The sequence below is a fragment of the Cebidichthys violaceus genome, unplaced genomic scaffold (genome assembly GCF_023349555.1).
Source record: "Cebidichthys violaceus isolate CVI_PGR_0920_01 unplaced genomic scaffold, fCebVio1.0.p SCAF_22, whole genome shotgun sequence".
Classification (NCBI taxonomy): domain Eukaryota; kingdom Metazoa; phylum Chordata; class Actinopteri; order Perciformes; family Stichaeidae; genus Cebidichthys; species Cebidichthys violaceus.
Genome location: NW_027176395.1, coordinates 5,604,773 through 5,632,261, shown reverse-complemented (window position 1 = coordinate 5,632,261; position 27,489 = coordinate 5,604,773). Strand labels below are relative to the sequence as shown.

The 27,489-nt window shown below is 44.0% G+C and overlaps 3 protein-coding genes across 10 annotated transcripts in view; 1 reads left to right on the top strand and 2 right to left on the bottom strand.

The window, feature by feature from the left end:
* ralgapa1 (Ral GTPase activating protein catalytic subunit alpha 1) overlaps positions 1 to 614 on the bottom strand; it is a 65,034-nt gene extending 64,420 nt beyond the window's left edge. For 4 of the 7 annotated variants that reach the window (XM_068717665.1, XM_068717666.1, XM_068717667.1 and 1 more), the window contains exon 1: positions 147 to 611. In XM_068717665.1, the coding sequence (XP_068573766.1) occupies positions 147 to 252 (106 nt within the window). In that variant the 5' untranslated portion in view covers positions 253 to 611. Of the gene's footprint in view, positions 1 to 146 lie in introns of all 7 variants that reach the window. The other 3 variants (XM_068717662.1, XM_068717664.1, XM_068717669.1) reach the window with 2 other exon arrangements.
* Positions 615 to 930: 316 nt separating this feature from the next.
* Positions 931 to 6,444, top strand: brms1la (BRMS1 like transcriptional repressor a). The gene is made up of 9 exons (XM_068717981.1): positions 931 to 1,044; positions 2,007 to 2,165; positions 2,465 to 2,555; positions 2,672 to 2,799; positions 2,885 to 2,964; positions 3,331 to 3,427; positions 3,556 to 3,645; positions 3,784 to 3,848; positions 3,991 to 6,444. The coding sequence occupies exons 2-9, from the start codon at positions 2,027 to 2,029 to the stop codon at positions 4,087 to 4,089; spliced, it is 789 nt and encodes a 262-aa protein (XP_068574082.1). The 5' UTR covers positions 931 to 1,044; positions 2,007 to 2,026; the 3' UTR covers positions 4,090 to 6,444.
* Positions 6,445 to 8,763: 2,319 nt separating this feature from the next.
* mia2 (MIA SH3 domain ER export factor 2) lies at positions 8,764 to 27,482 on the bottom strand. 2 transcript variants are annotated; one of them, XM_068717659.1, is made up of 28 exons: positions 27,256 to 27,482; positions 26,918 to 27,051; positions 25,820 to 25,906; positions 20,419 to 25,663; positions 20,012 to 20,269; positions 19,646 to 19,746; positions 17,223 to 17,354; positions 17,011 to 17,032; positions 16,774 to 16,862; positions 16,444 to 16,515; positions 15,521 to 15,631; positions 15,310 to 15,381; positions 15,077 to 15,181; positions 14,759 to 14,881; positions 14,366 to 14,545; positions 14,120 to 14,210; positions 13,846 to 13,913; positions 13,686 to 13,756; positions 13,492 to 13,593; positions 13,309 to 13,405; positions 13,045 to 13,112; positions 12,357 to 12,442; positions 12,076 to 12,189; positions 11,480 to 11,638; positions 10,705 to 10,809; positions 10,427 to 10,479; positions 10,128 to 10,314; positions 8,764 to 10,026 (listed from the first exon to the last, which is right to left on the bottom strand). In XM_068717659.1, the coding sequence occupies exons 1-28, from the start codon at positions 27,374 to 27,376 to the stop codon at positions 9,812 to 9,814; spliced, it is 8,268 nt and encodes a 2,755-aa protein (XP_068573760.1). In that variant the 5' UTR covers positions 27,377 to 27,482; the 3' UTR covers positions 8,764 to 9,811. The 2 variants fall into 2 exon arrangements, with proteins under 2 accessions (XP_068573760.1, XP_068573761.1); XM_068717660.1 differs by having other exon boundaries at positions 20,060 to 20,269.
* Between the last annotated feature and the right edge of the window lie 7 nt (positions 27,483 to 27,489).

The window sequence follows — 27,489 nt, the reverse complement described above, 5'->3', positions numbered from 1 at the left end:
CATTAAAAAGCCCACGTCTCTGTTCACATACAAGGCAACTTTGAAATTGGTGATTTTCGAGATGAGTTTGGTGTGGCATGCCCTGTATCCACAGACTGGCACGATACGCTAACCTGTTAGCGGCTTATTCATTATGTTTAACTTACCTATGACTATTCTGAGATGCTTCAGCCTCGTCAACACATCCTTCTTTGGGTCCAACACTTTCTGTGTTGATTTTTTAACGTCCCCATGAGGCTTTTTGGAGAACATTCCTGGGGCTGGAGACACAGGAATGCGATGGTAGACAGCAAGGAGGTGCTAACTGGGTAGCCACTTGAACAGCCTTAGCTAGCGTTAATCTTCAAAGTATAACGAAAAAGCGCTGCTCCTGGATCATTTATTAACGCCGTGCGGCAAATTAGCAGCCCTCCGCAACAGCGCGGAGCTTATCAATGTGTCAATGTTGTTGTCGCATTCTGTTTAAACTAAGACAAATAGATAAAACGTAGCGGGGTAAAAGCATCCATCCATTGCAGCCGAATGCACCTCCCTTCCACAACAGTCCGCAGCCTGAAGGCTACACTAGCTAGTTACTTAGCTCCGCTGTTCACGTAGAAAACATCATGGCGGAGGAGGGAGGAGGCAAAACAAAATAATAGATACCAGAAAAATCCAACGTCAACATGGTTCAACAATAAGAAAACTCTGCTTATATCATTTACAAATGTGCAATATATTTCTGATTCCAACAGCGTTTCCTATTTTACTGGCTCTAAAGTTTTAATTGCATTTCGACAGTTGTGCTCGAATGCTCCACCTCGTTCAAGTTACAGTGCTGACGGGTAATGTAGTTTGTAGCTGGTTGTTAATCCTTTAGTGAGGAGAAGATTGGCGATACATAAAACTACAACTCCCTACTCAAATAAAAGCGCCCTTCTATGACTTGTTTTTAGCTTAGCTGGGACACACGAGTGGGATTGTAACCGAGGGAGAAGAAATAAGTTTAGGCTTCTTTTGCTTTTCTTGAAACAATCTCGCAAACGTCTTGCACCTCCCCATCTCGTGAGTTATGGATTAGTTTTACGCTTCTTTATTAATATATATTTGTGACAAGTCGTGCTAATCTTTCTTGCTAACTAACTGTACTGGATAGCTAACATGCTAACGTAATGCTAACTTGATGTGTTGTCGTTTGTTATTGTTTATTTGTCCTGTGCAGTGATTACAAAGGCAAAACACCCAGATGTCCTCGTCAATTACAATCACTTTGCTTGATTAACATGTAATAGCTAGTCTCAAGCAATAACGTTATAATAAAGCCAAGAGGGTTTCATTCTTGTTGTGACGGAAGACACTGTTTACCACATTATTTCAGATATGATTTTCGCCACCATAAAAATAAAGATTCATGAAGAAATAAATATGAATAAAACATTGATAAGTTGGAATAGACTTTCGGTGGCTTCCCCACATCACTACCTGCATTTGGTAAACAGCAATGGGGATAACTATATCACCGTTACACTGATGTTTGTTTGTTTGGTTAAATATTTGCACTATTGTTTCGTTAGTTCATTTAATATTATATTTTATTGTATACATTGTCCATTTTTATATTTATTATTTTATATATTTACTCTGTTGTTTTGTATTGCTTTACCTGTACCTATTAATGCTGCTGCAGCGAAAACATTTCCCCTTGTGGGATTAATAAAGTAACTATCTATCTATCTATGTTAGCAGAGGCTGTATGTAAGATATTACAGTCAAATGGATGAAAAACCAGAAATGTGGAAATATTTCTGGAATCAGCTGCTCAACAAATCGAGGTGATGAACTCATACTTTTTGTTTGTTGATGCTGCAGTCATCCTACAACTCTGGAGCAGGTTTTTCAGAAATTCGCTAATCATATCTGGGGAAAGAAACTTTATCTATGTGTTCAGCAAGTCTATAATTATGAATCATCACTTTTTTTGTCTGTAAAAAAAAGCCTGACATTGTCTCTCTATCCCACACCACCAGTCTGGAGCTGACTCGCTGCCATGCCAGTGCACCGTGACCGGGAGAAGAAGGAGAGCACAGCGGAGGAGATGGAGGTGGAGGAGCAGGAGCAAGAGGCGTCCAGCTCAGAGGAGGAGGATTCCGACACCTCCTCTGTCTCTGAGGATGGAGACAGCTCTGGTAAAAAAAAAAAAAATAAAAAAAAAAAAAACAGTAGAAAATGAGCACAACATTCTTATTCAAATGTTAATGATTGCCATTAAAAAGTAACATAATTTCAGTCTATGATTCTGTCAAAGGTTAGACTGGACATCCTGCACGCTATGAGTTGTCCATCCTTGAGACACTGCTTGTTTGTAATAATAAATATTTTATGGCTGGCAGACGCATAACCTAGCAGAAACATGTCTTCCCCCATCCCGATTCATAACTTCATAATAATTCATCTCGAGGCGTTTGTGTGCTTTGTCATTTTCCAGAAATGGACGAGGAGGACTGTGAGCGGAGGAGGACGGAGTGTCTTGATGAAATGTCCAACCTGGAGAAACAGTTCACGGATCTCAAAGACCAGTGAGACAGAAATAGATTCATCTCATGACTTTAACATTTAGAAATGTGAAATGTAAAGAAAAAAATAAAATAAATCATTGATAGGATCTTGTAGTTACACCCGTGTTTGTGCGCAGGTTGTATCACGAGCGTCTCAGCCAGGTGAACAGCAAGCTGGGAGAGGTGGAGGCCGGCCGGGCGGCGGAATACCTGGAGCCTCTGGCCCTGCTGCTGGAGAACATGCAGGTCCGCACCAAGGTGGCAGGTAAACCTGGACACGCGGACGCACTCGGCACGTCTCGCTCGCTCACTCCTTTATTCACTCTTATCGTTCCCTCTGCTTTCGTCAGGCATCTACAGAGAGCTTTGTCTGGAGTCTGTGAAGAACAAGTATGAGTGTGAGATCCAGGCAGCATGCCAGCACTGGGAGGTCAGACACACACACACACACACACACACACACACACACACACACACACACACACACACACACACACACACACACACACACACTTTAATTACCTTCTGTCTTACAAAAAAATTGCTGAGGAGATGCATTTTCTTTGCATCCTCGTCTCTAAGATTCATTAATAATTCTGAATTAGCTTTGAATTTGAGTGAATGTTTTTGATTTGTGTCATTGGTGGTTGTGTATGTAAGTATTTGGATGTATGCTTGTGTGTTGGACAGTTCTTTTGCTAATATTAGGTCTACGCTTGTGTGTGTGTGTGTGTGTGTGTGTGTGTGTGTGTGTGTGTGTGTGTGTGTGTGTGTGTGTGTGTGTGTGTGCGCGCAGAGCGAGAAGCTGCTGCTGTTGGACACAGTACAGAGTGAACTGGAGGAGAAAATTAGAAGGCTGGAGGAAGACCGACACAGCATAGATATTACATCAGGTGACGCACTCAGAGCACACTCGTGTGATGTCATGCAACTAAATACATTTGAACTACAGTAGCAAGAACACACTAGACGCATCCAGCACTGTGTATTATACTGAATCCGTCCGTGTCTCTCTTATCAGAGTTGTGGAATGACGAGTTATCGGGAAGGAAGAAGAGGAGAGACGCTTTAAGTCCGGACAAGAAGAGGAGACGACCTTCAGTGGTGTCTGATATCCTTCCACTGTTAATATCTCTGTCACTGTCCACACGACTGAGCACTAACGCTGCTTCTATAAAGCACCAAATGCTGGTATCTAGATGTGTCCTTGTATTCTGCTCCTCGTGGCGCCATCCTTAACTCTGCTCACGCCCGTATATCGTCTACATGCTGCCCGACCTGGACGTCCTGGAGGACTGGACGGCTATCAGAAAGGTGTGCAAAATGCGGTGACTTTGTCCCACAGTACCATTGCTGTGTGTGTTATTTAACAATAATAATGTGTGTGTGTGTGTGTGTGTGTGTGTGTGTGTGTGTGTGTGTGTGTGTGTGTGTGTGTGTGTGTGTCGTCTTCCAGGCCGTGGCTTCGCTGGGTCCCCACAGAGGGAAGGCTGACTCTGACAGCCCTGTGTTCCCGTTCAGACAAGACAGAAGCAGGCCCATTCTCAACTGCTGAGGAACACACACACACAGTCACACATTACAGAGCGCACTCAAAACGCACATGGACCGCAAACACACGCACAATAAATCCAAACACAAACACGACACACACACGGCAGCATTCACTTTCTGCAAGCTGGACATTTTCTCAGAGTCGTCACTACAAACCCTTCCGCTAACAGGGACACCGGTCGGTAAGCTGCCTCTTGGTGCCGACACACAATAAGGACTCGCGGGTTTGAATCCCTTTAACGGACAGCAGGAGCATCGTTTCCACTGACATGGTAGTTGCCAGTACTTTTGTTCAAAATTGGGCTATGCGGGAAAGTATCACAGCCGGAGTTAAACCTGTTTAAAGACTCATGTCTGCTGAAGCCACTGAAACTCATTCCGGTACTCATTACATTTCATTTCATTGTGAGAATCTATTTTAGGAGTTATGGCGTGCTCCAGATTTGTAGATGTATCACTGGACAGAGAACCAAATCAGAATCGGTCTGTTTTTCTTCCAAATAGGTGTCACATTTTGGTTTGAAATCATCGCCTCCTAGAATGTGGTATTTGGTGTGAGGGCCATTGTCTTCATGCACTGAGGCACAGTGTTGTCTAAACTCAGTTTATTTGGTGTGTTAACACAGATAGATTGAGTGGGAGTGCGACCGAAATCTGGCTTTGTGTTTGGCTTTGATTGCAGCAGTGTCAACACCCAAAGTACAGCATCACCTAGATTTAGCAAACGTCATTTGACTGCTTGTATTTCTTTTGTATGTATTTTACAACCAGCAAGCTCCGTTATCTGACACGGACGCCGTTTAACAAACACAAAAAGCTTTTTTAGGAATTGTTAGCTGCATTGTATTCACCAGCTGTCCGAGTTTTGCAAAACATTTGAATATGAAGTGTTATTCGGGAAAACTGTATTCAAACCAGGAAGTTCCAATCCGTACACGCTCAGTGACGAGGTCCAGGAGAAGGTCTCGCTTCACTGGCTCCTCCTTATTGTCTGTCATTGTAAGCATTGAGATTTGTATTCCTATATCCAGATTGTTATTGAGGAAGCCTCCGTTGACATGAGGAAATACTGGTTCATATATATGAATTGTGACTGTGGCATGAAATATTTAACATTTTTGTACTTTTTAGTTTTTCATGTGGATCCGTTTAAATGTCTTGTATGAGACTAATAATGAGTTTTTTTACGTTATGGTGTTTTGAATAGTTAGGTGTCGTTTCAGAGAGCACCCAGCGCTGCTGCCTTCGTTAAATTCATTGTTGCGTTCTTTTTGTTTTTTGCCGTGCGTCTTGCATTTTTTAACAGTTAGGGCTTGGTTGCAGTGATAGCAGCAATAAAAATGCAAGACAAGTCATTTCAATCGTGTGTGTGTGTGTGTGTGCGGTCGTGACCACGACAGAGTCAGTCGGTACATTCAGAAAGGAACAATATTTTAATCCTCCTGAACCATCTAAATGCAATATACGGTTCCAATTTCAAGGAGCCTTTATATCTGTACCGGACACTGACGTTTTAGGGCTTTAACTCCTCCTTTTCAATCCGCCAGTGGACTTCTGTATCTCTCCAGCTCTGTTGGTGAGCGGCGATAAGAGCGTAGCACAAACATCTAAGCTTCTAATCTAGACCAGATACAGTGTTTTTTTTTCTTCACTAAACTCTTCTATAATATCCTATATTTTTGTTAACAGAGGTGGTTATTTTTTATGTAGATCAACAACTGAAGTAAATGTATTCCCCTCTTTAACTACAACTAGTCACTGCAAACTAGTGTCAGTAATGCAACCAGTCATGCTAACCACATTAACTAAATTGTAATAATGTAACTTATAACATATGACAAGTTAACATACCGAGATATCCCTTTAAAGCAGGAATCACTGTTACACTCTGATCTTACACATCTACCTCTGTTCTCTGTCCGTCTGCTCACTCTTTAAAGTGAAATCCACGTTTGCATTATTGCTCATGAACGTGAAAATGCTTCACGAGCATCCTGACAACGGTTGCGTTGGTGTGCTGCGCTCTACTCGGCCGTGCAGGTTTGTGCGACAGTGTGATTGCACGGACAGGGAAGGAACCGCGACATGTCCTTCCAATCATACCCCGCCATTGAACCTTTTATAGACGCAACCAACTGGTAATAAAACTGTGACGATGAACAAGCTGCCATTTAACAATATGGATTTTTTTTTTTATATATATATATATATATATATATAAACTGAGGTTTTTTGAAGATAAAGGATGTCAAATGTTCAAACTGAAATTTGTTGACAGTGTTTGTTAAATGCTGGGTCGGGTACATTTGTGTCTTTCTTGTTGACGTGGGTTTTACAATTAAACGTTGTTTTATAAGCACTTTGTTGTGTCTCTGTTCACTGTGTTGTTAGTGGTGTTACTGTAGTGGTACAGTAAAAGTACTGTCTGTAAATATTTTTAGCAAGTCATAACCTCAGTAATAAGAATGAAATATTTAGCAGTTTTTAATAATAAGTGGCTGATGCAGGAACTAATAGCAGCCTAGATCACAGAAGAGTATTTGTAGTATTCTCCTAATAAATGACTCGATCACATGAAAGAGCATTTCTTCCTTTAGAGCAGAGGTCTTCAACAGGGGGTCCGCGGTGGTACTGCATGGCGGGTCGTTTTATTTTCTTTTTCCCCCAAAAATGAATCTGTCCATTATTTTAATAGTTCAGCATTTTATGCAAGATAACAGGTATGTTTATGCATGGCAGTGGCACTAATAGGCCATCACTCATTTTTTGTTTCCACATTTATGTTTAAAATAAAAACGTAAATTTGAATAGCTTCTATGCATGATTATCATACAAGGTGTGTTTCTAAATGGCAGTGGCTCGGCCACCCCACTGTACCTTGCCCATGTTTAAAATAAAAACATGAATATATGAACCTGTGTATTATTTGAATAGCTTAGTATTGAATGCACAATAACAAGGTATGTTTATACATGGTACTAGGCCCAGTTTAATATAAAACACAATTTTATCCAATATATATAGTAGGGGGTCTCTGCTCCATCTCTATCAGTTTGGGGGTCCTTGGCCTGAAAACCGTTGAAGACCCCTGCTTTAGAAGGACAAACTGCATGTCATCTATTTCTCTAACACAACACTGACCACAGGGTGCATGGAGAGAGATGAATGATGTCATGGCATGTCACTTATATCATCAGTGATGTGGAGGCTGTAGGAAGCACTTCGTCTTCCACTCTCTCAAGCAAGGGCAGAGTTTACAGGGAGGACACAGAGGACATGTCCCCCCACACTTTCTCAGAAGGCACCCCTACACTTATTTTACCGCCCGAAAACTTTAGATTTGAGAAGAAAAAACAAATAAATAGGAGAAACTGACCATGCAGAACCAGTGCCCACTCAAGCTCCATTTATTTCATAAACTTTGTTACATATTACACAGGGAGTCAATGGAAAGTATGGACATGAGAATTACTCATGTCATTTTCCAAAAATGAAAATCTAAATCTAAAATAGTATCTATTAAAAGCTTAGTGTCTAGTTTATACATTGTGAGAGGAGCTACATTTTAAAATCTTGAGCTCAATATAGTTTAATAGAGTTAACGTTTTACTTTTTATGTGTCTCCAAAAGCACATTCTTTGTAACATATTAACATGAAAACAAAAAATAGTTTACTCCTCACTTTACAGCATCACCTTTATTGTTTTTGTACTATAAGTAAAAATAACTTGCTTTTTAAAAAGGTGTCCGTGTACATTTTGTCTGCCTGTGACAGCTTCGTATTTAACAGCCTCCAGAGGCCCCGCCCCTAAGGTAAGATGTGGTGCTTCCAATTAAGTCACAGGTCACATAGTGAAATAAAGTCCACCTGTGTGCAATCAACACACACACACACACACACACACACACACACACACACACACACACACACACACACACACACACACACACAGTTTGTGTAGGTCTATTAAATAAAATCCAAATATAAAAAATAAAAAAATCTATTTCAATTCCAGGTTGTTTTGCAACCAAACAGGAAACATGCCAAGAGAGGTGAATACGTTGTGTTTGTGTGACTAGTAGCATTAATGATGGCTCTGTTCCAGTACGTGCTCCACTAAGCTGTGGACGTTCAGGAACTGGTTTGCCTGAGTAGAAAGGAGCCGTCATTATTGTAATTAGTTACACCCATGGCTTCTCCTGCTTTCACATGTCCACATGTCTGATGTGGGGAAAAAGTCAGTTGTTTCTATATCTCAGGACAAATTTCCCTGTTTGCGAATAAGCCATCCCATAATAACAGAAAAAGCTATTAACACGTTTGGTCTAAAGTCTTGTTACCACCAACACTAAGGTGATATTCTCTAAATCAGTATAGATTGTATTTCCATGGATTAGGCAAAGTGTTGAATATTTAACAGGGATGTTAAAAATTCTAAAAGAATACAAAATCACATACAGTGTACACGACTTGTAGCTTAAACAGCATACATGGTCATTTATTTTCAGAATGTTTTGTTCACCATCAATTCAAAGTTTTGTCAATGAGTTTGGTGGGGTAGTTAGAGATCATTAAATATGCATTGTGCTGTGCAATCAAGGTTACAATAAATTAAAGTAATGCTCCGTTATCCTCGGTCAACAAATTGAACATAAACACAGTGAAATACGGAGGTGTTGTCAATTTGACAGTCTTTATTCACCTGTTAATAATCACTTTTTACAAAATTCACATGGGTGTCATCTTCCCGGCTCTGAAGGCAGCCTCTCTTCCAGTCAGTCCGTCCAATCACCGCTGTGAGTCACAGCCCACTGCGGCAAAACACAAGCGGCTACGATAAGCCACTTGTTTCAAGCCTAGACCATATACCATATACACAAGTCCCTGTAACATAATCAAAAGCACTGTTTGAGCTGCTGCTGTTTGAAACAATAGCTTTGTTGACGGAGACAAAGTCCTATGAATCCCACAGGGAAGACAGAGAAATTCAGTTTAATCCTATTTTAAGCAACTTTCTCGTTCATCATGTCAATTCAGACGCAGACAAAACAAGACCTGATTTAAGTGGAGTCCAATCTTGATCAAAACCTACGTAGATGCTAAATTGCTATTTAAAAAAAAAATTATGATGACAGCAGCAAGAGCCATTTCTCTTTCTATTGCCGTCGGGATGAAATGTTCACTGATGCAACACGTAAAACCCTCTGTTCTCTGCCACATACAGCATTCCTACATGCACGCATTTCAACCTTCGGGTGCCATTAAAAACATTTCCGGCATTGTCAAGCAAACAAGAAACTGTCTCTGGTTCACATTCCACAGTCACAGACACACACACACGCGCACACACACACGCACAGATTAAGCTGCTGTGATCCTGCTGCTGACACCGACTCCGCAGTAACAGGAACTACTTCACAGGGAATACAGCTGGATGATGATAGGGCAGAGCGAGAGTAAAAGAAAGGGGGGAAAAAAAGAAAGTGACAGGATGTGAGCAGAGCGACTGAGCAGAAGCAGACGGGCAGCAACTAAGTGGGCTAATGAAGGCTGATGGTTTCCCCGGCGCTAACACCCCTTCATTAGATACATCCCCCTGGCTAACATGTAGATGTTACAGAAAACACGACGATGGGAAACAGCAACTTGCCCATCCATACATCTACCGCCGAGTTCAGCTTTAGCCATCACCTCGCAGCTCAAGCAGAAACCCTGGCGAGGCTTAAATGGCGTCCTCGGGCGAGGGCTCCTCTGGCGACTGGCTGTGCGGCGGGGAGGGGACGGACTGCTGAGGAGGGAGAGGACCCATGGAGGGATGTGGGTGGCCGTCGAGCAGAGGGGGGCGCATGGGGGGAGCGTAGTGAGGGCGAGGGGCAAGAGGCCCACTGGGAGGGAAACGAGGAGGGAGCATCATCCCTGGAGGGGGAGGGGCCCACACTGGAGAAGAGAGGGAAATGGGAAGAGAGCGTCAGGTTGACCGAGGACATTTTGAGATAATGTGGCACAAAAAGGTTGCGAAGATAGTCGTGACTGCTTACTCGGCATCATGGGAGGGCCCACAGGGCCCCTGGACGGGTAGAAATCAGGAGGCAGCGGGCCATAGGGGGCTCTACGAGGAAAGGGGCCGCCCATGGGGCCCATCGGGCCCATCGGGGGACCAGGAGGGGGTGCGCCCCCGATCCTTGGGTCAGCTTCAGGGGGAGTCCTTCGATCCCCAGGACCAGACTGGTGACGCAAATATGAAAAAAGGTAAATGGTACAGAAACCACACACACACACACACACACACACACACACACTACTCAAACACACACACACACGCACACAAACATCTTACTTCTCTGTGTTCCAGTTCACCAGGCCCGTGGCTGTTTTCTCTGTAGGAGCCATCTGCATTGAAATTAATGAATGAATAGAGGAAATGAGCAATCATGAACAAGATGGTTCACGTGTGTTGTTGTGTATGTCTGAATATTCACTAAAGTTTGTGTTCTGCTTTTTCATTTTCATTTGTTTGGCTGTATACAGTCCAAAAGAGTTGAATACAGCAGGACAGTGGAGATGAGAAGGCAATGAGGTAACGACGCGTTGCTATACAGGTCATGGGTGACTCACCCGCCATGTCTGCAGGGTGAGGGGGTCCCCTGGGATGGAGAGGGCCCAGAGCTCCTAGGGGAGGTCTCCTGTACATTGGACCTCCTGGTTCTGGGAACATATAGCCTAAGAGACAGACACACGGTGAGATAGAAAGAACACACTAAGATTCATCAATATCTTATCAACAGCTCTCTGTTTCTAAAGCTGTACACAAGTTAAACAAAGCTCCAGTTTGAAGTGTAATCTCAGGATCATGTGATAAATGAACGCAGAGCTTCACAGACAACTGCAGTTCCCAGTGTCCAAACCTCAAAAGGCATTAAACACAACACACATGCAGCGTCAACATGCATTTGGCATGCACACTATCCGACTTTGACCGCTGACTTGCCAAAACGCAGGTGCAACCACTGACCTTAACCATGGCTGCGGTCCATTTGAATTGATGTTATGAGCTACACCTGTGCATTGACTGCTGCCGCACTCAAAAATGTCAGCTGTTAGTTTGGGTTCCCAAAACAATGGCAGACGCAGTACTACGATGTGTATATGGTGTGACGCTGAGTTTTAACACAAGCATAAGTGATGGTATAATGACCATGACGAATGGTGGATGACACAACAACATTTTTTCCCCCTCCACAGTAAAATAAATTGTAATCCTCTATGTTCACAGGGCGATCAGGTTGTGTGTGCGTCACCAAGCCTGTCTTATTACAGGCTGACGACCCGCCAGACGATTCACTCTGTGTCTTTCTCTTTGTCTCTCTCGCACACACACACACACACACACCTGGAGGTCCTAGGGGCCCGGGGGGGCCAGGGGGTCCTGGTGGGGGGCCCCTGCGATCCCTCTCCCATGTCGGAGAGATCGAGCCGCTGTCTGAATGAGGACCTCCGCTCCGGTCCAGCTCTCCTTGGCCACCTGGGGGCTCCACTGGACCACGAGACACTGCGGAGGAAAGGACCGAAGGAAAGGGAACCATACCAGGGACAAGGGGAGAGGGGGAGAGAGAGGGAGAGAGGGAAGGGAAGAAGCAGAACCAATCGGCCAAAGACAAAATATCAGACAATTAGGCCAGAATGAGTGTGATTGCAAGTCGGAGACAAAGAGAAACCGTCATGTCAATGTGAATGAACTGATGTGATTTTAAGACATATCATCACGCTGCACTATTTTTCCCGTTGACTTGACGCTAACAGCATGCCAGCATACAGGCCATGCTGCTGCACACGTTTAAGCGCCTACAGTTGATCATGCTGCAGCCAGCTGGTCATCTCCAACATGCTGCAAGCGTTTACTGGTCTTATCTGGTGGAGTGTGCAGCTGCAGCTGTGTGTGTGTGTGTGTGTGTGTGTGTGTGTGTGTGTGTGTGTGTGTGTGTGTACCTCGAGGAGACAGTCTACCAGGTGGTCCATCCATTAATGTAGGAGGAGACAGAAAAGCTCTGGTTTCAGATGCAGGTCGACCCAGAGGAGATGGACCGTATGGGGACCGTTCAGCTGAAAGGGTGAAGGGTAGTTTGGTGAGTGCAAAGTCAAGGAAGTCTGCAGCCTTCTGCTTCCAAGCTGGGGTCCGATGAATATGATGCAAGTTCAATAATGCATGATTTAGTTTATATGTGTGTGTGTGTGTGTGTGTGTGTGTGTGTGTGTGCGTGCGTGCTAACCTCTGAAAGGCAGCGGTCTGGCCAAGCTGTCCAAGGCGTAGGGATCTTTGTCGAGGGCTTCTAGTTTAAACTGTGTGTCTGTCAGCCTGTGAACAAACACAACTAAAGTCAACACATGAGAAACATTTTCTGGACTCCAATATGTAATGTATACAGTATACAAAAACAGATAAAAACATATCAAACATTTCTATAGAATTCAGAACTAAGTGTATCGTTGAAGTTACACCACAGTTGGTGTCATGAGTCACAAACTTGAATATATTCTAGGGGAATTAAATCCATTATCTAGGCGTGCTTCAAACCCACTAGAGTCCATTCACAAAAACAGAAATTTGACCTCGCAGAACACCGGAGTTGCAGGTCTACAGTTATTGTGTAACTTTGGGGAACTATCTAAAGGAACTAAAACACCAAAGTCACACAATAACACCAGCAAACTAATCGATCGAGGCGGAGGTAGGCTCCGGTGTTCTGCAAGATAAAATGACTGTTTTTGTCAAAAGAGTCTGGTCGCTTTGAAGCGAATATAGAATATATATTAAAACTGAAGGCGTGCCGACCGCCATCTACTGTAGGTTATACACTGACTATGTAGTACGTCAGAGAACCCCAACTTCAAAGCATCCGTACTATCCCTTTAACCTCTTATTAATGCAAGTTAGGGGGTCAGTTAATGTCTGCTTACTTCTGTCTAAAGAGGCCGTTCTCTCTCCTGATGTCCGTTAGCTCTCTGTCTGCTGCTCGGGCTGCCAGCTGCAAGATCAAGCCAAGATCAGAAACATAACATTACGTAAGTACAGACAAATACAGATGCAGTCGAGTGCACAACATCAAGATAAGCACTCACAACATGATCTAATGTCAAAGTAGATGTGTGTGTGCTGCCACAACTGAATCTATTTGGCTATCAAAACAAAAAAGAATACTTTATATTCTTTATTTGACTAACCCAGTTATTGTGAGCCTTCTTCTCGTGTGCTGATATTTGAGTCTGGTAAGACTGTTTGGTTTTCTCCAGCTCCTCCTCCATCTCTCTCGCTCGTTGTCTGAAGGAAAAGGTGACGTACAGGTGAGACTCACGAACGTACCCCCTGCATACTGTCGATGTGTTGAGGTGACAGGGAGCAGCTACCTGTAGTTGCTCAGCTCTTCCATGGCCAACGCAATGTTTCTGTCCGCTTTACTTAACTTCTCCTGCTTCTGCATGCGCTCCTTCTCCTCCACCGTCAGCAGCCTGCAAACGCACACGTTCATCAACATCTGCTAGAGCTTGCATTTGCTCTTTCAACTTCTTCTTCGCACATTTGATCCTCGTGGGTCTGTTACCTGTGTAGCTTGAGCTCATTCTCTTGGTACATTTCTGTCATGATCTGGAGTTTCTGTTGTAATCTTTGGACCTGTGAAGAAGAGAAATGAAAACAAATAAGTGTGAAAAAACTAAATAATAAATAAAATATCACACTAATACTTAGTTGAGGGCAGCTACCTGATCTTCGTACTGCCCAGAATCTGACTGCAGAGATAACTTCTCATTGACCAGCTCCTTGATGCTCACTAGAGGGGAAACCAAAAGCACACACACACACACACACACACACACACACACACACACACACACACACACACACACACACACACACACACACACACACACACACACACACACACACACAACATCAGTGACACGTCTAGTCTCTACGCAGACACCGTGGAGTGTGTTCTGTATTCCAAAAAGCAGCCTCAGCGTACGGTTGGCTCACCTTGCAGGTCTTCTTTTGCTTTGACTTCATCGTTCAGTTTGGCAAACAGTCTGTCCTTGTCTTCATCTACAGCTTTGAGGTCTGCGTTCAGCTACACGGAAATACACTCAACATATCAGTAGACCTTCAGTATGTAAGTGTACGGAGATGGTAAATATGAGTCTGGTTGCTTGCAAGAGAGAGAGAGTTTCCAAACATTCCAGTGTCATTAACACCGTGTACCTTTTTTTCATTAAATCAGAATACCTTAGCAGCGTAGATGAGTTTCTGGACTTTCTGGAGATGGCCCTGTGTGTCCATAACGTCTCCTTTTCCATTTGCCTCTGCTCTACCATTGGACGTCTCCTTCTCTCCTCCTTCCTCACCTTCCTCCTCCTCCAGGTTTGAATCCCAAGCTTTCATCCTCAGCAGCCGATCTGTCAAAGACTGGAAGCGTACCCGTACCCGGTATCAAGCTCATTTCAGACAACACAAAGTAATGTACCTGAAGCCTTGATCGATTGCATCAGTTTGCAGCATTCTTCCGTGGTATTTCTCGAGATTCACGTTATTTAATAGAAGTTTTTAATAGAAATCTCAAGGTGTATTACACAGCAACTAGCCACAACATACTGAAGTTAATACTAGAACCGACCGTACCGTTAAACGCTCATCCTTGTTGGCCACATCCTGCAGCATCGCGCTGTGGGCCACCTCACACCTGCTCATCTCTGCCTCCAACTCACTCACTCTCTCTGCCCAGCCCTCCACCTGCTGCCTCAACTGCACGGAGAAAGAGGCAAAACAAGGAGGGGGGGGTAAAGGAGAGGATGAAGATGTAAAGAGTTCACTTAGAAAACCTATGTAATTGGATGGACTGAATAGAACAAACTGGCTAAGCAGTACTTTCAATTCAACCATGCAAAAGTAAAAGCGCCTCTCTTGCTACCGTGTTGTTGCAGGTGTACAGCATCCTACCTGAGCGTTGCTCTCCTGCAGCAGTGCGTTCTCCTCTCCGGCTGTTTCCAGATTCCTCTGTAGTCTGTCACTGTTCATGCTGAACACTTTCAGAGTGGTGTGTGCCTAGAGACAAACAGGCAGCGACTCATTTCAAAACACGGCGGCACAGAGCAGAGGAGGGAAAGAGGAAGCAGGAGAGAGGAGAGGACAGGAGTGTGAAGGTAACGAGAAGAAGGGTGAGGTGAAGGTACCTGCTCGTCCTGTGACTGGAGGTCTCTGGTTTCTTCTTCAGTTGTTTTCATGCTCTCTTCAAGCAAAGCTATCTGGAAGGATAACCAAAAATATATATCTATCAATATCACACTAATGCAATGGATTCCCATTCCTATCCAAATATCCTTCTTGATTAACAATTGCAGATGTTACAGCTGGTATTGTTGGTCATAGTGTGTGTGCTCCTACCCTTCTTTCCTGCTCTATCCTTTGGTCTCTCTGCTGGTCCAGTTGATCCTTGAGTTGTTCCAGATCCCTATCCAGCTCCCTTTTAGCATGTCCTAACTGTCTGGCTTTGACCTGGAGGAGGTTCAAGAGAGAGCAAAAGAGTGAGAGAATGTGGCGGGAACACAAAAGCCAGGTCACAGAGTCAAAAATGTGAAAAATCATTCATTCAAATTTGGCTTTCATCGATGTTTCTATTATAAAAATGCCTCAAATGACAACATGACGGGGGTCACTTGTAGTGATAAATCTACAGATGATTATCAGCTGATTCTGCAGCTCTCCTCCGCTTTACGGAGCTTCACAGCGAGTTTCAGCTCATTGCTCAGCTCTGCAGTCCACAGCTCTACTGTTCTGTTTCACTGTGTCTCTCATAGTGTCGTTTGTGGCCGCAGCAGTTTGCTGTTTTCAGCAAACAAAGCTCTAAAAACCCTCTGTGTACACAACCTGCTCAACACCAAACAGCAGACAGACACAGTAAGAGACTAGCCTGTGAACACAGAGGAGCATTTAGCAGCCCAAGAGCCAGATATTACCCTCAGGAGTAACACAGCGTGACATGACTCAAAATGAATGAGAATGCTACATCAGCAGCTGGATGTGTGACCAAGCAACTGTTTGCTAACAAGTTTGCAGTATCAATTTGATCGGTGATGTGTCAATGTTGTGTTCACAGCTGGTTTCTGCTGCCCCAAGTGGCCAAAAAAATATCAGTTAATGCTGGTTTAACTTGAGACAATTGGGTAAAATGTGCAAACAATAAAATACCTTGAAAATCTCAGTGGATTTCTTGGGTAAACCATTTAAAAGAGTACTAACTGAATAAAGTTACATCTTATGAACAACAAGAGACACTGTACAGAAGCTCTTTTTTCTCTCTGCCTTACCTCTAGATGTTCAGTCTTTTGAGTTTGGGCCAAGACACCACTGTCCCTCAGCGTGCTCTCCAGGTCATCATACTGCGAATAAAACACAATGAGAAAAAAACCTGAGTAGCATAACAAAAAGCCTTTCATCAGGATTTAAACTTATGTTCATAACCATCTTTAATAGCTTTGCAATGGGAGAGTTTCTGCTTTTTGATCCCCCCGCTTCAGACGACTGGGCATCTTCTAATTTAGACCATCTTATGGAAATGGAAACATATTCTATGAATTTGGCCTCAGTTGGAAACGGTTGTGTGTCAGTAGTCAGTCAGCACTGGCACCAGTACCAACCTCTTGTTGACATTTGCTGAGAGTCTCAAGGACTTTACACTTCTCGTCCAGCAGCTGCGCCACCTGCTCAGCCATCCTCCGCTCTTTACCTGGAAAAAAAGGGAATACAAAGCTTATGAAGACATTCAAATTATTGTCGAACATATTTCTGCTGAATTGTTGAATTGGCAGCGACTAGTGATGTTTTATTTCTCTCAAGTCAAAAAAATGTGACATTAAGGAATAAGTGGTTCTTACTTCGATACAGTCTGCTTTTGACCTGTGAAGAAATGAAAAGAAAACAACGGTAGTTAAGGGATTAATCGGTTGATAGACTTGCCGACTGCTAATGGAACAAGTGTGGTCTCTTTGTGTCTATGTTTAAACCAACACTACCATCGCAATTTAATATGCTGCATATACAATCTGTGTGATGTTGATGCATATAACATACATGGCTGTGTACTTACAGAGCTATAACATCTACAGGTGAACAACAGCATAGTCACCAGCCCCACCACACCGGAGACGATGACTGGTTCCCATGGCACCCCGTACAGGTCTGGCCCGGGTCTGATGTCATCAGGCAGAGACGACACAACCTGAAGGAAGAAAAGAGATCTGTTTGTTTTAGGAGCTGCTTTCAGCTAACAAGAGGTGTGAGCCTTGTAAGTCCGGGAACAACAATTGCTTGGCCTTATTCAAAGTTGTGAATTGACACAATGGAATATTTACTGTGGATATAACAATCAGCTTCTCAGTGCTGACTGACTGCAAACTAGTTCAATGGTGGTGAATGAAATGAAACATTACAGATGGTTACATGCAGCCTGGCAGTCAGAGAGCCTCAACACAGCTGTTGCTTCAGTAGGTAGGGCTTCTTATATTTATCAAACGAGCCAAACAAGTAGCTGTTGTAGCCTTGACTACTCAGCCTTAAAGGTTTCCTACACAGCTGTTAATTAGAAGGAGTAAGATAGATAGTATGTTACCAGGATTATAAATACAAAAACACCTTTTAGATTACAACAAGCATGAAAGCACAAAACCTGATCAGATATACTAATGGTGCTATTAATTAACAAGCTAACGTTAGCTAACTATTACTAGCTAACTTACTAGCTGGACAATTACAAACACAACTGAAAAAACGACTTATAATCTCATTGTAGTCGTGACAGCTGGTTAACAGCACTGGCTCGACACAAGTGCAATGAAACGAGCTGTACAAAATGTAAATGATGTACTCAGCGATAATACCGAGCTGTTTTCGATAGCTTGACAATCCGTTACGTTATGTCAGCTAGTTAGGAAATGCTAACGAAACCTGCCACATAACGTACATCCTTCACTCTCTCCACGGCGATGCTGTAGTAAGCCTCCGCCGTCGCCTGGAAGTCGACCGCTTTGCTGGCCGACAGGTCGCTTGCCGTATGTTCCGCCATTTCCGAATTATCTCATTTGCTTATTAAGTTAGTGATAGCTGTCATTTAAAGACTGACATAAGGAACACAAATCGAAGCCGTCAACCGGGCTGGCGGCGATTTCACATCCTATTCACAACACCGACGCTCCAGAGTGGACCACGTCACATTGCACGTCGTAGGGGGGGCAAGATGTTGCATTCTGTCTGTAAACTCCTCGTCTAGATTACACTGGATTAGTTTTGCTTCATAACACGATACGAACTAAATTTCAATATATTTGACGTATTCATTAGTACACATACATTGATTTGAGCACTCACAGGGTAATGTAGATATAGCTACACCCCCGCCAGTACATAATGGTTCACTCGCAACGTCACCAATTGTAGAATGCCACACTGGCACATCGGAGCACTTTTAAAGTGACACCAAAAGAAACAGGTGTTCCTACATTCAGTGCTCTGACGACACCGAAATGCAAAACTCTCATTGTCGTTGAGTCTTTGATAATCTCCCGAATAAATAACATTATTGTTTAAAACTTAGCACACAACGTTTTTACACAAATGCCATATTTCTCAAGCAGTTTACGACCATGTGTCACCGTGTGTTGAGTTACGGCAGGGTCATGGTCATAACAAGCTGGTCCAAGTAGTACATGGGTGAAAACTCGACTCAGTCAGCAAATGTTTCAAAAAGTACTCACCGACCTCCCCTCGTTTTTGTCCATTTGAAACTATCACAAGACCTTTGAAAACATTTGAAACGGTTTGCCTGTAGAGAAGGTGGGTTGCCAGCTGGCTCGAGGTGTGTAACAGACCCCAGCACTTAGGAATGTGAGTTATGATGACGGAGCCAAAGCTAGCCTGACAGCTAAATGTCCAGAGAGAGAGTCAGGTCGACATGACACAAGTTGTATGTGATACATGTGTACTTTTAAGTTACCTAACCAAACATGTTAAAACTGGGCCAGGCAAAACTTCTGACCTAACAAAATGCACCCTGCTTTAACCCCCAGTCATAATGTCTACTAAACAATGTTGTGAGGAGGGGAAAAAAACAGTGAAAGAACATATTTCATTTAATAAACTAAGTTAGTGTTTTTTAGTTGTTGTGTTTTTTACATTCAACTCTTTTCAACAGGGAAGAAGTGAAGTTTTAGATTGCTTAAGAACTGTGCTCCAATGATTTTCTGTTAGGATTTAAATCAAATGTTATGTCTTTACTGCACATCTTGAGCATGATGAAACACCCCCTCTCAAGCACATACGTTATCCCTGTTAGTGTTATTAAATGGTTTGGAACGGACCTGAAAGACGACGTAGAGCGAAGACAAACCATAATGTGTTGTAGCTGTGTAGTTAGATGTCACATGACAAACATATCGTACTTATATCTTTGAGCGTTTAGTGATAGTTGAGCCTACATCTGGCCTCCATGGAGTTCAATCTGCAGATAGATCTTACCTGTACAGTAAGCCATATGAGGAGCTCCCTCGCCGCATGAACATGAGTGGTTGAGTCTTCGCCGATCTGATGAGCAAAGTCCAGAATTTGGCTCATTACCCCTAGAATTAGATTCACAAACATATTGTCACAAAGGTATATTATTCAAATTCAACTCAAAGCTTTTATCTTTAATGTATTAATGCACTAGTGTGAGACTAAAATTGTAAATAATGTTCTGCATGCCATAATGTTCCAGGCTGTGTGTCGCAGGAGGAATGAGGATGCAGCAGGCCGCGTTGCACTCCTTCTTTATATCTTATTGCTTAATATCTTTGAATCATCTTTGAATCCTCCTTGATTTAGGGATACTTGAGTCATCCATACCTTCCAGTGGCTGTGGTGATGCTGACTTAATGTGAGGACGGGACTCACTTGTTTTTCCCTCCTCTCCCCTTTCCTCATCCTCGGTCACCCTCTCTTTTGCTGTTCCTCCACTCAGTGGTCCATCTTTATCTTTATCCAGCCCCACCCATTCATCTCTTGGAGTGTTGCTATCCAGGCCCACGGAGGAGTCCTCCTCACCGGGCGTCTCCTTATCTTCGCTTTGAGTTGAACAGGATTCCCCGACACAGCTGGGCCCAGCTGCATTTCACAGGGAACACACATGCAACTCTGATTGAGATCATAGCAAGTCAAACCCATACTTGAATTCAAATATCAAAGTAACTTAAAGAATATCTTTGAGGCCATGAATATACTTTGCTGGTTTGTGCTGCTGATGTCTGATTCACCTGTGCTGAAAGTCTCTCTCACTCTTGCCAGCAGCGTTTCTAGCTTCTGAAGTGCAAAGAGCGTTCTGGTCTTTTCCTTGTCCTCCCTTGGTGCGTCCGCGAGCCTCACGCTGGGAGCCACCAGTGCCTCCCTGTGATGACCCAGAAGTCTCTCTATATCCAGCAATATCGAGTCGTCGCCATTGGGGTCATCGGTCGTGGTTCCTGCCGTGCTCCCTAACATGTAATCCAGAAACTGCAGCTTGTGTCGCCCGAAGAGCTCCGTCAGAACCGTCGCCTCGTCTGCGCTCATGTGGGCGAGGAGGCTCTTGTAATGTTCGGTGAGGGTTTTAGCCTGGAGGGGGCTTTCATTGGGGTGAGAACGGGTCTTCGTTGGGGACGGAGGTGATGTGACGGGAGGAGAAGGCTGCGGCTGCAAATCTTTCACGTAAACCTGACTCAAATCAGTGCTTGAATCCACTTCTTGTTCAGGGGGGAGAGAGGCTTCTACCTTGGATGTCTCGCCTGTGTCAGAACCCAAACTCTGTGCAGACTCTTTGGATCCCTCAGTTTCGGTGACGGGCGATTTGAAAAAGCTAAAGGTGCTTTTGAAAAGGCCAAACGCTCCTCCACTTCCAGGCTCTCCTGTCCCTATATCGTGACCATCAGACGGAGCGGTTTGTTCAGATATCACAGCTGGGCTTTCAACGGGGTCAACGGACAAAACCGGAACCTCCATCCCTCCGTCTGTCCTGAAATCACCATGCTTACCGTTCATCTCCCTCTCTTCCATGTCAGTGTGCTCCTCTGTTACTATCTTATGATCAGAGTGTACTTGCTCTGTTTCCTTCCGAGGGGAAACCCCTTTTCTGATGGTTTCAGAGTCTTCCACCTCTGTGTTGTGGGCCTCACTGGAATGCAGCTGATCCTCTTCTGTATTCTCAGTTGTCTGACCAAGGGAAAGTGGGTTAGCGCTCTCACCTGAATGTGGCAAACAATTATTTTTCCCCTCATCGGCCATGGCGCCATCATCTCTTTTCTCTTCCTTTTCTTCCTCCACCTGTATTCCATCCTCACCCTTCTCCACGCCTTCAACTGGTACCGGCTGAATCACCCCTGTCCTGTCTGCTAATATTTGATCATTGTCGGCCAATGGGTTTTGCTGTCCTGTCTCCATTGCCCCTTCCTCTATTGAGCTCAACATATTCGCAGGATGATTTCCATCTCTGTCCCGCACAAATCGGTCTTCAGAACAAAGCTCATTGGAACATTTAAGGGTCATGTCTTCCTCTTTGTTCCTCCTCAAACGCTCCACATTCTCCATCTCCTCAACCTCCTCTTTCATTTCACCCCTGACCTTTTCTTCCTCTCTCTCCTCCTCTTCCATCTGTGGGTTTTCGGTCCGGCTCTTTTCAGTCTGCGTGGACGTTTTGGAGAACACAGAGTCCGAGCTGTTCTCGTCTTGTGTCTCTTTCCTGTCGCTCTCTGGCTCTGGACTGTCCTTGTGTTTCTTAGCCCGAGGTAAAGAGTGGAGGCTGTTTTCCATCTCTTCCTCAAAATTAGACTGTGCTTGTTTTTCTTCACCCTCTTTGGTCTCTTGTTTCTTTACTCCTTCTACCTCCTTCAATTCCTCCCTTTCCTCCGCTTCTTTCAATTCTTCTACCTCCTCCTTTTCCTCTTTTAACTCTTCTATCCTCTGATGCTTCCCCTCTTCCTTTAACTCCTTAACTTCATCCTGTTTCTCCACTCCCTTTAACTCCTCCTGCTTATTCATCTCCTCCATCTCATCCTTCTTTTCCTCTCCATTTGAATGCTCTTTCTCCCCCTGCTTTTGCTTTAACTCCTCCATCCCTTCCTGTTTATCCTCTTCCTTTATCTTCTCCACTTCCTTCTGTTTCTCATCTTCCTTTACCTCCTTCACTTCTTGCTGTTTCCCCTCTTCCTTTTTCTCTTTCTCTTCCCCCTGTTTCCCCTCTTTCATTATCTCCTCCACTACCTTCTGTTTCCCGACTTCCTTTATCTCTTTCACTTCCTGCTGTTTCTCCACTTCCTTTATCTTCTCCCCTTCCTTCTGTTTCTCATCTTCCTTTTTCTCTTTCTCTTCCCCCTGTTTCCCCTCTTCCTTTATCTTCTCCCCTTCCTTCTGTTTCTCATCTTCCTTTACCTCCTTCACTTCTTGCTGTTTCCCCTCTTCCTTTTTCTCTTTCTCTTCCCCCTGTTTCCCCTCTTTCATTATCTCCTCCACTACCTTCTGTTTCCCGACTTCCTTTATCTCTTTCACTTCCTGCTGTTTCTCCACTTCCTTTATCTTCTCCCCTTCCTTCTGTTTCTCATCTTCCTTTTTCTCTTTCTCTTCCCCCTGTTTCCCCTCTTCCTTTATCTCTTTCACTTCCTGCTGTTTCTCCACTTCCTTTATCTTCTCCCCTTCCTTCTGTTTCTCATCTTCCTTTTTCTCTTTCTCTTCCCCCTGTTTCCCCTCTTCCTTTATCTCATTCACTTCCTGCTGTTTCTCCTCTTCCTTTATCTTCTCCCCTTCCTTCTGTTTCTCATCTTCCTTTTTCTCTTTCTCTTCCCCCTGTTTCCCCTCTTCCTTTATCTCTTTCACTTCCTGCTGTTTCTCCACTTCCTTTATCTTCTCCCCTTCCTTCTGTTTCTCATCTTCCTTTTTCTCTTTCTCTTCCCCCTGTTTCCCCTCTTCCTTTATCTCATTCACATCCTGCTGTTTCTCCACTTCCTTTATCTTCTCCCCTTCCTTCTGTTTCTCATCTCCCTTTTTGTCTTTCTCTTCCCCCTGTTTCCCCTCTTTCATTATCTCCTCCACTTCCTTCTGTTTCCCTACTTCCTTTATCTCCTTCATTTCCCTCTGTTTCCCTACTTCCTTTATCTCCTTCACGGCCTGCTGTTTCTCCTCTTCCTTTATTTCTTTTACTTCCTGCTGTGTCTCCTCTCCCTGCATTTCTTTTTCCTTTGACTCCACTTCCTCAGTCTGAGTCTCTGTTCCAGAACCGATAGCTGACTTGAGACCCCTTTCATTCAAAATGTATTTCTCTAACTCAATTGTCTCACTTTGAACTGGCTGGAGGTTGTTTTTGTCGCTATCTCTCTCAGTTTCTTTTACAGCTTCCTTTAGCTTGTGTGCATCACCAACACTTTGAGTGGACCCCTGTTGGCTCTGTGGAGACACAGAGTCCTGATCTGCACTGTTTTCCATCTGTGTTGCGCTTTTATTGGTGGAAAGCGTTCTTCTGTCCTCCTCTGAGGCACCTTCATATGTACTGTCAGTACTTTTATTAGCAGAACGGGATGATTCAAACTCCTGAGAGCTGCCCTGACCAGCCTCCACCTCTTGTCCTATCTCACCCTGAAGTGTCTCTGTCTCTGTGCTATCAATCATAGCTAGTGAATCTGAAATATCATCATTAGTTTCGACACTGTGAGAAGGTAGAGGCTCATCCTCATTGGAGACTGGTTCATTTCTCTCCTCAGCTGTGCCCGACAATAACAGAGGCTGACTCTTTCCACCGCTCTCTCCGCCGCCTTGACTTTGTTCTGCTGAGTCATCAGTCCGGGTCGTGGAAATTTCTGGGTGAAGAACATCTGTCTCTGCGTCATTCCCTTCACCTTCATGACTACTTGCACCGATTCTAACCGCATCTGTGGATTCTTGTGTGTTATCAGTCTGATTTGGGATCCCGGCCCCTTCCTCAACTGCGTCCTCTGTTTTGTCCTCCTCAACCTCGCCTACAGATTGCTCAACAGAGTTTAAATTCAAGTCCACAGAACTGGAGTTAGTCCCAAAATTTATGCCAGATTGTGTCAAAAAATCCTGATCGTTACCACTTGCAGTTTTACTCTTGTCTCCTCCTGCCTCTCTGTTATTAACATCAGCCTCACTTTCTATTAATTTGGGCATCTGATGATCTTCACCCTCCATTTCTGCAGATTTCTCTTTCTTGCGATCATCTGAAACATTGTCTTCCTCTTCTTCCTTACTGCTGTTGAGCATTGAAGACATTCCGCCTTCAGTGTGGCGCATTTTCTCTAAATCGGTCTGAGGAGAAATGTCTTCTAGGTGGACCTCGGATGCTGCATCTTCAGGTGAGACACGATCCTTGCTGCTGTCTGAAGTACCTATATCGTTATTATTAGTGTCAGCATTGACTCGGATCTCTGGTGGGACATTTTGGTCTTTTGGCATTTCTTCCACCTCTGATTCATTGCCAGTCTCTGTCCCTACCTCCTCTGTCAGTGCACGTTGAGATTGACTGGTATCCACATTCTCTGAGCCTGCCGGATGTTTTATAGTTTTGTCCTCTTCTGTCTCCTTAAAACCACTTCCTGCACTCTCATCAACTTCCTTCTTGTCTTTCCTAAAACCTAAAATGTCCCCAATCCCCACATCAAACCAAGAACCAGACGCCGGCTGTTCTTCCTCCTCCTGGATTGTTTCCTTGGCCTCTCTTTCAGGCGTTGCCTCGTGCCCTGACTCCTGATTGGTCAGGCCAAACCCCAGCGTGCTTGACAGTCCACTTCCCAGCCAATCCAATGTCCCCGTCTCTTTCTTCTCCTCTTCGTGTAATTGGCTGCCTTCCAGGTCCAGAGACATCCTCCTACTCCTGAATCTCTCTGCTGGTTCTTCGTCATCTTCTCCCTCTACATCTCGCTCTTTTTCTGCAGTTTTTGTCTCTCCTCCAAAGCCAAGCCACCCAGTCATGGTTGACGTGAAAGAATCTGCATTTTCTGTGTCTTCTTCTCTACTTTTCACAGCGTCGTCAGGTTTTCCTTCTCCTCCCAACCCCAGCCATCCCGTCACGGACGAAGCTACAGAAGCTTCGGCCCGCATCTCTGTTCCCTCGTCTTTTTCCCCTCCTTCAGCTAAACTGCCAGCTTCTTCCTCTTTAGCCAGACCTAACCATCCTGTCACTGAGGAACCGAGCCAGGAGGAGGGGGCAGACCCACCTTGTTCCCTCAGAGCCGCAGGAGTCTCCCGCGCTCCCTCGAGAGTCCCGTCACCGCCGTCGCCAGCACTTCTGTTTTCGTCCTCTTCTGCCGATGTGCCGTCAGCTTCCTGTGCCGAAACTGGAGATTCTGCAGAGGGATCTACAGATGTCGAAGGACTTTCAGCGCTTGTGTCATCGGGATATGGAGATGTTTGGGTGGTTTCTGACTCCTGGTTTTTCTGATCAGCATCAGCATCAGCATCAGCATCCAAATGACTGGAGTCAATGGGGTAACCAAACTCATTCATGCAGAAGAAATCAGATTTCTGAATGAAGAGAGGAAATGAGGAATAACAGATTCAATTACTACTATAGCAACTACTAATTTGGGGTTAAATACTGTACCATATCACAGTCTACCATTCTATTGTACTTGATAGCAACCATGTGCTTTAGTCTGACTGAAATCAAAGCCTATTCACCTGTGTTTCCACTACTTTCTCCATAGCAGCGTAAACTAGTTCCTCTTGCACCGCTTCCTTCGGGAAATAGCCAAACTGTTTGTCAATCTGAAAGCAAAAGGAAGCAGAGTTCTGTAAAGCCACGGCAGCGTTGTGGAGGAATGGAGGGAAGGAGCACACGGCAATCAAGAGGAGAGGAAAACGAGAGACTGACAAAGATGATGAAGCGCATTTTTCATATTCCCTGAAAAAGTTTCCCGCCTCGTTTTAGGTTCCTCGGCTATGAATACAAGTATGGCTAAGTGATGCTAATGAAAGGATGATGTTGTTAACTGCTGTAGGCCCATCAGAAGAGAGGCTTTGATTGTGAGCCTGATTAGCACACAAAGACTTTATACAAGAACTCTAAGAAATTCAGGAGGATACTTAGTACTACACAGCATGGCTGTTAAAAAGGGGATTTCATTTCTGTTATTTTTAAATCCTGACACATTCTTAGCTAAGGGTTTGGTGTTCGATTGAACTATAATCTTGTACTCCATCATAATGAGAACTACTTACAGTCCATCCAACTCATTCCACGTGTTTCTCCTAACAAGCATGCTTGTGCTTCAGGTGTACATTTATTTGACACACTCCACAGTATAAAAGAAGGTAGATTCACATTGATTCATGTCTTTGCTTAGCCACACGTCTCTCAATGCAGGAGCGTTTTTTTTAAAACCAAGGTTTAAAAAAATCCCTGCGAGAAATGGTGTAGTGTGGGTCATTACTTTAAGAAAATAATTTACATCTTAATCGATAATTAAATGTCTCTGAAAAGCAGAGCAGTTCTTATACAGTGGATGTGTAAAGTGATTACCAAAATAAAAGACTCATAGGTAGGTAGTGATGTTGGGTCAGCACATTAATATGTTAGTGTTTACAGTCATCCACTCAATCGGGCAGTTTCGTACATAATTACATTATTTGTTTATTACATTAGTTGCCATGACTGAGCCAATCAGTGCTGAGAACCCTGAACTCTCTGTATTATAATCAGGACTAATGTCTTCAATCTAGAACCTCACATGAGGGACTGTTTGAATTGAGACAAAGAGATGGAGCTACCACACTCACGCTGCCTGCCCAGAGGTCTTCTCTCTTTCCGGTCAGTTTGTGGTAAACAAAAATGGTGTCCCCTCGTCTGAAGCTCAGGAAACGGCAGTCTGCGCCATGGTGGTCCCTAATGGCCTGCACTCTGCTCATCAGGCCTGCACACACACATACACACACACACACACACACACACACACACACACACACACACACACACACACACAATTAAAAACGATTAAAATTCACAAACAACCCCCCCCCCACACACACACACAGATTACCATCATAAAGAAAGAAAATACAGACTTAATTAGATAAAAAACATATCATAAACTACAATATAATAATGTAAAACTTACTTTCACACTCAGAATCTCCACAGATCTTGTAGTCAGACAACAATCCCAGACTGAAGTGAGGTAAAATCACAAAAACTATGCCTGTACCCCACAGGATTGTGCATGCCCGTGAAACAGCCATTGTTGTTGTCTTAACAGAAGTGTATCAAGAAGAAATGTCCATACTAACTCCAAAAGAACTGCGGCCAGTTGAGCTGGCAAGTGGACATTGCCTCTAAGCTGTTGCTGTCATGA